Source organism: Cygnus olor, chromosome 1, assembly GCF_009769625.2.
Source record: "Cygnus olor isolate bCygOlo1 chromosome 1, bCygOlo1.pri.v2, whole genome shotgun sequence".
NCBI lineage: Eukaryota > Metazoa > Chordata > Aves > Anseriformes > Anatidae > Cygnus > Cygnus olor.
In genome coordinates, this window is record NC_049169.1 from 59,682,967 (window position 1) to 59,693,975 (window position 11,009).

At 38.1% G+C, this 11,009-nt stretch overlaps 1 protein-coding gene across 3 annotated transcripts in view; it reads right to left on the reverse strand.

The window, feature by feature from the left end:
* Nucleotides 1–11,009, reverse strand: part of LOC121071867 (PARP1 binding protein) — a 52,955-nt gene that overhangs the window by 40,261 nt on the left and 1,685 nt on the right. For 2 of the 3 annotated variants that reach the window (XM_040560670.1, XM_040560658.1), the window contains exons 2-5: nt 10,794–10,946; nt 5,159–5,389; nt 3,243–3,350; nt 1,035–1,205 (exon numbers count right to left, since the gene is read on the reverse strand). In XM_040560670.1, coding sequence (XP_040416604.1) covers nt 1,035–1,205; nt 3,243–3,350; nt 5,159–5,389; nt 10,794–10,943 — 660 coding nt within the window. In that variant the 5' untranslated portion in view covers nt 10,944–10,946. Of the gene's footprint in view, nt 1–1,034; nt 1,206–3,242; nt 3,351–5,158; nt 5,390–10,329; nt 10,445–10,793; nt 10,947–11,009 lie in introns of those variants that run through there. The other variant, XM_040560680.1, reaches the window with a different exon arrangement.

Sequence of the window (11,009 nt, forward strand, 5' to 3'; positions counted from 1 at the left end):
GTCCAAACAACTTTTTTATATACAATTTTAACAGAGTATTAGGAGCTAAGATAATTAATCCTGGAACTGAGATTTCACAAGTTTTCCATATTTTTCAACCATAAAATCTGAGACTGCAGCTGCTTCAGTGACTGTTACATACTGTTTTTCCTCGGTCTACCGTTGTCTGCACTGTGTATGCAAAAATTGATTATTTCAAATATGAGGGACCACAGTGGTTCTCTGGAGAAAGAATTCTTACTCATCTTATTATAACTATTTTTGAGATGGCGCTGTGGTGGCTATAACTATTCTGAGTACCATAATTGATGCTATAGCTTTTTATGTTCTTATGCAAGGGGGCATACCTCTTTTTCCTCCAGCTCTGTGCCTTTGAGAATGACAGGAATAAACAGGAATGCCCCATATCAATCACATCTTGGAGAATATTTCAAGACTGATCAAGCTATAGGCAACTGACAAGCATTACCCTGCAAAAATTCTGCCAAAGCTGAAGAAGCTGCAATACGGCTACTCCAAATTTTGGAGTCTGTTCTCAAGTACATGTCAAAGGCAGGATTTTTATCATTAGATGGCTCTACAAAAGGGATTTTGTGCAAAGAAATACTTTAAAACTTGAGTTAAACTGAATCTAAAAGTGCACAAGTGCTGTTTGTTTTTTTAAACATTTAGCCGAAGTACTTCCAACATTTTAAACAAAAAGGTAAAATGCATTGTAATGCACTGTTAATGGATTCTTTTTAACAGTCCTGATTCCTGTTTTTGAAATGCCACACTTTAGTGCTCTAGAGGTACACATGCACACATTTTTCTGTGTCTTTAGATCTCACAATCAAGCAAGCATCCCTTTCTTCAGGCTGGATCTGTCACATTTTTTTGTTGTTGTTTGTTTTAAGTCTAGAAACTATATTTATGGTGGTATTCATCTTGGCTTGCAAGTGTCAGTCGTGCGTATGACACTAATACAACATTTCATGTTTATAGAACTATTTCGTTATCTCTGATCTACAGCAAGTTTCATTGGACACACATACCAGGAAAATGGACATTTTTCTCTCCTGTGAGGCATGTTTTAGTTTAGTAAAGGCTTCTCTACCAAGTCCTCTGTCAGGAACATTTAGAATATGAGCCAATGCCAGATCATCCTTAGAATTCACCACCAGGCTTAAATATGAATAAACACACTTCTTTGCCACGAACATCACCTGTATAAGAAAGCATCAACATTAACTGGTCATCTTACTACTAAATTACATTCTAATCTTTAAAATCTAATTACGTATGTACTAATAAGACTTTGGAAAAGTAAGAATCTTACCTTACATGATTTCAAAATATTACTTCATGTATGGCAATTATGGAAGCATTGACAAAGGCAAGCATGATTAATATGTTAAAATTAGCATCACAAAATATCCAAAGTTGAAGGGACCCACAAGGATCATAGAGTCCAAATCCTGGCTCCACACAGAACCACCCAAAATTCAGACTATATGTCTGAGTGCGTTGTCCAAACAATGGTACTCAGTAGGCTCGGTGCCGTGATCACTGCCCTGGGGAGCCTGTCCCAGTGCCTGACCACCCTCTGGGTGAAGAACCTTTTCCTAACACCCAGCCTGACCCTCCCCTGTTGCAGCCCCATGCTGCTCCCTCAGGTCCTGTCGCTGTCCCTAGAGAGCAGAGCTCAGTGCCTGCCCCTCCGCTCCCCTCGTGAGGGAGCTGCAGGCCGCCATGAGGCCTCCCCTCAGCCTCCTCTGCTCTGGGCTGAACAAACCAAGGGACCTCGGCCACTCCTTATGTGTCTTGCCCTCTAGACCTTTCCCCATCTTTGTAGCCTTCCTTTGGAGGCTCTATAATAGTTTCGTGTCTTATACTATGGTGCCCAAAACTGCACACAGTACTCGAGGTACAACTACATGTACTGTACTTGAGTATTCAAAATATATTTGAGAGCTGTATCTCTAGCTATTAAAGTTGGCTATCTATTTCAACTCAATCTCTCCACAAATATTCCTTTTACATCCCAAGGCAAAATAGTAACACCATTAAACCACAATGATTTTACATTAACTTTAAATAAGCTAAGGACTTTCAACACCTCACCAGCTCCACCTCGGATCCACTAATTTTTCCCTTGGTTGGCTCCCTGGGATTTCGATAACAGAAGTCCCACTGATTGAAGTTTGAGTTTATATTAAATTGCAACCCAGCTCTACCCTCTTATCCAAAAATATAAAATTATAATTACTTATATTGCAGCACTGTTCAGGATCCTATAAGAACAACTCTCAGAATTCAAGAATTTATAGTTTTGTCATAAGCAAAGAAAGCAAAGACAAAAAAGGCCATTAATAGAAGGAAAGATATAAACCTTTCATAGCTATGGCATTTCTTCTTATTCAACAGGAAATAAGACAAATGTAAGCAGTCAACAAAAAGAAAAAGGGGCCAAGAATATTTTTACTATACATGTCACGGTCAGAGCACCAAGCAAGCCTAGTGGTAGAAGTGCTATCTAGGGCATAACCTTAGTAACAAAGAGAAAAGCACCTAAGTGCATTTTACTGAAACATTCTGTTATCCTGATGTCAGATTGCTGGGAAGATGCTTGCTCACTTGTTGGGAACTATTTTGAGTTGTACCCAAATATTGTATTGAAATTGACACTTATGAGGAAAGCAAGCTTGGAAATAACTGAAGCTTCAGCATTCTAAGCACTGCTATACCGATTCTGTTTAGGTGGTTGAATCCAGTATCCCCCTCCCAAAGTCCTCAGTTGTCTACTGCAACAGATCAGCATTGTTTGCATTTCTACAGCTACCACTACAGTCGCTACTCAAATTTCTTCTGCAAGTAAATAAACATTACATAAGTTTAAAAGTTAAACCTAAGTTTATATCTCTTACCATTTCACATTGCAGCATCAGGCAAATCCTTTAACTCTCAGTCAAGACAATGTTTGAATGATAATATACTTGCAGAAAATATGTATTCCCTATTGTTTAAAGGCAGATTAAATCTACATCAAATACCTGCCATAAAAGGACTGTCTTCCAGAGAATAAATTTGTGCACTTGCCCCATGCACACACTCATAATATACCAAAGAGATACAGAGTTTGAATATACTTTTTTTAAACCAGTAATATCTTAATAGCAATAGCTGGAAAAGGAAACTTGTATTTCATCTTCCATTAAATTTCCCGTATCTAAAAAGCATTAAAAAAGATTTTATTTTTTTACCTTTGCATTGCTCTGGTCCTGTCTATTGACTGCTGCAGGAGTAGAAGGCACACAACCACTATTTTCTGGTACATTCATTATGCCAGAAATAAATTCCAGCAGTTGAACCTTTAATAAAAAGAATTGAATTAATTTAAATACAAAGATGACTGAAACACAGAAGTAGTACTAAGACCAAGTAAAACTACAATTTTCTCCAGTTTGCTAATGTTTTGAACCCCAAAAGCTACTTTTTCTTTAGTCTTTAGAAATACAACTGTTTTAAGAGAAAAATGACATGTAAGATTCAAATTAACTCAGAAGAACTTTTACAGTTACTGCCCTAAAAGCAGCTGCTTTTTTTTTTTTTTAAAAAAAGTTAACACTATGCCATAATTATAAAGAACTCAATCTTCCAAAGTTTTCTACCTTCCCCACAAAAGTAGCAACAAATACAAAAAAAGCAATTACAGCTTCCTAAACTTCAGTCCTCCTTTATGTCTTTTATAGAAGTGTTTGAGTGCAGATTCCCTAAACTTAAGTAGGCAAGTTTGTTACAAGCATACCTGTCATAGACTCATACAACAATTTAGGTGAGAAGGGATCTTTTGAGATCACCTAGTCTTGCTTCAAGCAAGTAATTGTACAAGTTAGACCAGGTTGCTCAGTGATGACTTGCCATGCCAAGTTTATCTCTAAAAGCAAGATTCCACATCCTCTCTGGGCAACCTGTTCTAGTATTTGACTACTTTTTCATGGACTCAGCTTTATTCCTGACTCAGGAGGAAGAGTTCTTCCAAGCAATTGAAATATTCTGTCCTTTATTGACTAGTTTTTCCTCTAATAATGCAGGTTACCTTCCTGCAAGCAGACAGTGAACTCCTCTCTGTAATTTTTGTTACAAGCTAGAAATAGGTGCAGCTAAATCCAATGTTTATTAATTTTTCATTATAAGTTTCCTTTGTCTTTTAATCTTCCCATGCTCTACAGAGCACAGAATCAAATAAAATCATGCGGCATGCTTGTATTTTAAACTTATTTTAATTGCTACTAATACACAACCATCAGACCCAGCCAACATGGGTTCAGGAAAGTCCCATCTCACTAGTTTGATATCCTTCTATGATAAGATCACCCTCTTAGTAGGCAAAGGGAAGGCAGTGGATGTAGTTTTTCTGGATTTTTGCAAGGTTTTTGATTTTGTCCCTCATGGTACTTCTAGACAAGTTGCCTAACTGTGAGAAAAACAGGTACACAGTATGACATTTGGACTCAATTTTTGCAGGTCCCTTCCAACTGTATCCACCTTATTCTGATCTTTGTTATCAGATCAAAATATATAACCAAATTTGTGTTATTTTCATAGTCAGAGTGCAATATGTACTACAACTTCTCTAGCCTGGAGCATGGCCTCATATGCAGTGTTATAACATCTGAAGCACAATAAACTGCAACAGATGCTTGACTGAGTAGCTGAAGTGGAACCTCTTGTGGTCTCTGGAAAAATCTAACATGAAGGTACATGAAGAATATGGAGATTTTTTTTGCGTTTAAGAGCATGGTATTTTTAAAATGAAAAAAATATTTGGACTGCCTATCAACATATATCCAAAACTCCATGACGCATTAATCACTAAGCTCTGATCCAGCCACATCAAATCTCTACAATTCAGTTTTCAGTTCTGTTTGTGAGAAAGAACAATATACTCAGTGGAGCTGTGATCTACCCATCAAGCAGGACAGCTGAAATATGTAATTTTTGAATGGATCTAAGATCTCTTAAAGATTTAATAATTTAAAGTAATCTGTTCCTCCAGAGAAAAGGAAAGTCATTTGTGACTAATTCAAGACTTCTGCATATATTTTAGAAGCACTGTAAATCCATAACTGGAATCAGAAATATGGTAAAACAGAGACCAAGCAAACAAAATACTTACAGGGGCTATGCTTTCCTCTTCAGATAGAAGTGCAAGAGCATAGCACTTCTGACATATATCTATGATATCTAACATATTGCTGCTTGCTAAGAAGGTATCATAGGCTTTTTTAACATCAACATAGTTTTCTGGTTCTTCCATGTTTTCATGTGATAATCCTAGTTTGTCGTGTAACAAATATTTCCAAGTTTCCATCACATGATTAAGTGATACCATGAAATCTCCGTGGTGCTAATAGGACAGAAAAAACAATGTTTTATGTTCAGCATAGCTTTAAAAGTTACTTTAAAACAAGATATATATAAATAAATATATATATATATATCTTACAGAAAAAAATATAAACTAAATATTTGCATTTGTAATGAACAAAGTATTACTTATAATTGAAGTTCTTCCAGTGCTTTGATCTTAGAGCTGACTTTTTGGAATATAAAGTCCTTTATCCTCTTCTTTAAAATGCCAGGCATATATTTTGAACTTTACTCATAAGAAATTGATTTTCACAGGACTACAGCATAAATACAGTTAATTATTTGCAGAAATAGTGTTCATCACAGCAGGCATTTACCTTCCAAAAGCAGTAAATAATATTAACATGCCTCAAGCAGTGATCTGGGAAAACATATGCCATCTCCAGACAAAACTGAGTGTTTTTCCCCCCCCTCCCATGTTAATAGTTTACTATAATGTTGATAGCATTGCTACATAGATCTAACAAATGCATTAAAGCAACACACACCTAATTATATCCTTATATCCCTTACTAGTATCATAAATAACATCAACTATATGACACTATCTTATACCCACCTTTGGGCCCACACTCCCTTACAGAATGATTAGATTACATTCCCATGCACCCATCTGCCCCCTTCCCTTCACCCCTTCCCCCCCCCCCCCCCCCCCATGAAAGAGAATTACAACTTGGCAGTCAATTATAAGATTTAATAGCAATTAGAGTTAAAGTGCAAATAAAGTGGGCAAAAAATGACAAAACGTGGGTAGCACAATAACTACCAGCACATTACCAGCAACTGAAGAATCATTCCCTATTCTAAGCAAAAAATAAAATTCAGATGTATCTGAGTAATGTAAGAGGCTGATTCACAGCTGCAGTCCCTTCCCCTTTCCTACTCTTGAGAGAAGAGCACTCCATTGACCTTTGATAGACAGAAACAGAAAATACATCAACAGAAAGGACTAAAATCACATTTGATTTACCTATCAGTTATATCCCCCCCTACCCCCCCCAAAAAAAAGGATTTACATCAAAATAAGGGCATCTGCTATAAATGCATTTATATATAGGGGTGCATCAAATAATGATCCCTAAGCACTTCTGAGATGAGCAAACACGTAACTGTAAAGCAATAGCTTGCAGTTTTATTATGCAGAAACCAAAAGGGAAAATGTAGAAAATGCTTTCTATTAAGTCTTTAGATGGAAGATCAGAAGAGACTAAAAATAAAAGAGACTAAACATAGCATTATGGACTACATACAATCTTATTTATAAAGTGGAAAACTAAAGGGCCAAAGTTGTTAGTAAAGGTGGCATAGTCGGGGGTTACAAGAACAACAGCAGGGCACAAGCGAAAAGCAAAAAGGTAAGAGTCACAGAAGGCAGGAACAAATAGGGCTGGAATTCAGTTTTAAATCAAAAAGAATAAGTGACACATCCCTCTTATTTGAGTAAAACTGAATGATGCGTTAACTGGATTGCAGCCTACAACCTTCATTGTCAGCAAGAAGATGGGAGAGTTTAGGTAATGCTGCACTTGGGTACAGTATAACACTACTTATAGGATCTCTTATTTAAAGGAGATGAGTATTGTCAATGGTTAAAAACTGCAATACTAAGAAAGCCATAAAATAAGTTCAATCCCTTTAAGCAAAACTACATTCACAAAGAATTACAGTCATAACACATAGCAAAGACTTCTACTACTCATCTGGGGGCCCCCCCCATCACAAGAAGGGCATAGACCTATTAGAATGAGTCCAGAGGAAGGCCACAAAGACAATCAAGGGGCTGGAGCACCTCTCCTACAAAGACAGGCTGTAGGAGTTGGGACTGTTCAGAAGAGAAGGCTCCACAGAGACCTTAAGGGGTCCTACAGCAAAGCTGGGGAGGAACTCTTTATCAAGAAATGTAGGGATAAGACAAGGGGGAATGGCTTTACACCAAAAGAGTGTCAATTTAGATTAGACCTTAGGAAGACATTCTTTGCTGTGAGGGCGGTGAGGCACTGGAACAGGCTGTCCAGAGAAGCTGTGGATGCCCCATCCCAGGAAATGTTCAAGACCGGGTTGCATGGGGCTTTGGGCAACTGGGCTGGTGGGAGGTATCCCTGCCTGCTGCAGGGGGAAGTTGGAAATAAATGGCCTTTAAGGTCTCTTCCAACCCAAACCATTCTATGATATGCACTCTTTCCACTTCAGCCCCTCCAAAAGTTAAATATATAATAATATTATAAACACAATTCAAAGAGATTAGAAGTTGGTCAGAGAAAAAAAAGTCTCATTTTAGCTTGGTACTTGTGGAAGAATTTGTTTCAAAACAAAGTAGAACTTCAGTATGGTATCTAGTAAACCAAAGCCATTCCTTGCAAGACAGAGGACATACAGAGATTAGCAAAGTTTATATTAGTGCTGCAAAAATATTTGCAATCAAAGTAAAATTGCACTCCAGATATTAACCTCATGATCAGGTGCTCACTGTGGCAGTGTATTCTATTACTTACACAGTCAATTGTCACGAGTCTGATGTTAAATGAAAAAAATAAGTGTGTGATGTTTCCAACAAGCATGTGCCAGCTGACTAATATCTAAAGGAAGTTCAAGAAGTTCTGGACTTTCATTCCATGATAGACATTGCAAGTATTGTGTTTCATAGGCATAGAAACAAAATGTTATAAAGCATCTTCACTTCCTGTACTTCTTAATAATGTAGCACATTAAGTCTCCTTGGATTCTTATTTTAGCATGTTTGAAGTCCAGTAGCAGCATTTCATGCCTAAAGACACCTTTTTAGTATTTTGTAGGTATTGTGAGCTTTCTAGGACTAACTACATAGCAAAGCAGTTTCTATTTTGCCATAAAGTTGTTAAAAAAACACATAGAAGACGATGTGTATTCCAGCAATATTATGTTCTTTCCTACCTTCCCTAAATTAATGGCCACTAACCACTTTTAGAACATATGCTTTCAAGACTGCTGTGTTTAACCAGCATCCCGGTGTTGTCTCTAATTCTAGTTTTTCAGGCATACTCCTAGACTGCAGTATTCCTGCCTGGCACTCTTCCTGATTTACAAGATTCTGCAATCTTGCAGTCTCCAACCCTACACTGAGCCTTTAGTGCTTGCATGTGCTCTCTTCCAAGAGGGAGGCTCCCAAACTGTAGCCTGTAAAGCACATTAAGCAATATAAAGCAACATTTTGAATGGGTTTCCTATTCCAGTGAATGTTGATAGGGCTGCACACAGATTTAGAAACTCATCCATATAAGAGGATATATAGAGACATAAGCATCTGATAGCTGTGTCATTGAAGTCTGGCAGAAACAAAGGCAATGAACTTCCAGGCCAAGATCCCAGGCTTAGAAAAGCCGGTATAGCTTGCACAGCTAATTGTTTGGGACTGCACAATGTTTTAGAGGGTAGTCCTCAGTACAAGAGGCACACTGACATATTGAAGAGAGTCCAGTGACAAGCCACAAAGACAATCAAGGCACCTGTCCTCTGAAGAGGGGCTGAGAGCGCCAGGGCCTGGAGAAGAGAAGGCTCAGCAGGGAACCTGTCAATAAGTACAAACACCTGAACAGGGGGTGCAAGGATGACAGCCAGGCTCCTTGCAGTAGTGCCCCACTGACAGGAGAAGATGTAACAGGCACAAACACAGGAGGGTCCATCTGATCATCAGGAAAGACTTTACTGTGAGGGTCACTGAGTTCTGGCACAGGTTGTCCCAAAAGGCTATTAAATCTCTCTCCTTGGGAGGAAGAAATTTCCCTCCTTGGGGCTCAAAAGGAGTCTGGACACAGTCCTAGGAAACGGTTTCTAGGTGGCCCTGCTTTTATACAGGGAGGTACAAACAGTCAACAAGACAATTACCCTCAATTGAAATTCACCTTGAAAATTGTTACTTCTATTTCAAACCCCAAGAAAGGTGGCTCTTCTTGAAAGTTTACCTAAGTATTTTTAGGCCTATAACTACTTTTACCTAGATTGATTAGTAACTTTCACTACACACTATATACCACCAATGGCTTTATGCCTTATAGCTACAACACAAGGTACATTCAGAGGAACTCAGATTATACATTTTTTCCCCTTTTATCACAACTATTCAGTTAGCTTTTCTCATGCTGTTTGCTACCATTATACTTAGTGAAATTTAAGACTAAAAGTATGAGACTTAAATGTTTCTGGAGTTCTTCAAAGAGCTGTGACAAGACACATTGGTCAGCTGGTTAGGGAGCAATCTCCTCTTCACCCCTTGACTAATCTTGCACACACACAAAGAACATTGTACACTTCCTAGAAGTACTGGGTACACGCTCACAGCTCAGATGCATAGGACTTCAACTGAGGAGCCTTAGGAAAAACAGTAGCCAAGAATGCAACGTTGCAAGCAACTTGTGCAGCCTATACCCAATCCATCATACACTCATTCTTCTCATGTCATTCCAAAGCATTTCCAGAGCCCTCAGCAAAAAGATAAAAGGAGAACCTTGAGCTGAGCAGTGGGCCAAATGAATTGCCCTGATTGGATAAGAACATCCCAAATGCTACAGTTATCTCACACTGCTCTACAGCAAATGAGAAACATTCAGTAGAAATAAACTGAAGTTACACAAACAAACAAAATACACTAGTATTTAAAGCTGAAGACTCAGATGCATACTTAAAACACTTCTATCCTCTCATCTGTCTTGGTGTTCTTTTTCTAGGCCATAATTTGACAAAGTGCTTAATCATTACTTTTACAGCATCTCATGGCATCAAACATTCAGATGAAACACTGAATTGACCAAAATGGTTGTTTCAAATAGGTGCCCAAACAAGAAGTCCAGTAAGTGAACCCAGTGTAAGATGCACTAAGTACTGTGAGAAACAAAGTTGTGTTTTCGCAATAAAAGTTGTTTTTGCAGTGGAAAATCCACTAACCTTGAATATTCAAAAGAGATTGTGCAGGCATGACAGTAGCATAGCGGTGCGGAGTATGTTAAGCAGATAAGGGGAAGGTCCCACTGTCCCAAAATAAGGAAGATAGCTAAGAAAAACAGAATGAGCAGTACAAAAATCAGTAAAAACAAAAATCACAGGCCCTCTAGTCACAAGAGAAGGAAAAAGGAAAAGGAGAAATTAACGGTTGCTGAAATAAAATTGTACATATATGGTATAGAATTGCGTCGAGTACGTTGTGAACCTGTAGTACTCAGCCAATGAGGAAACAGGAGAAATCAGGTGTTGAGTAATATGGAATATAAGGTTATGATAAACTTTTACTGTGTGCTCCTGCTTGCAGGACACCCACCACTGCAATTGCGAAAATAGCTTCACAGAAGACCCTGTCTGAAAAACTGGAGACTTTTCTCACAGTACCAAGAATGCTCTGAAAGAATGCTGACCTGTTTATTGACTTCAGCCATTGACAGTTGTAACACCATCAGCATGCAATCTGCTCCACATACAGTAGTTCTTTCCGAGTTTGAAAATAAGTGCCATTGTCTTCTGAAACATTTGATCAAGTTTAAAATCTTTTGCTGGAAATCAACCATTGTCTAGAGTAGAACACAGAATTAAGAGAAATAAATGTGAATATAACCACATAAGATAGGCCCACT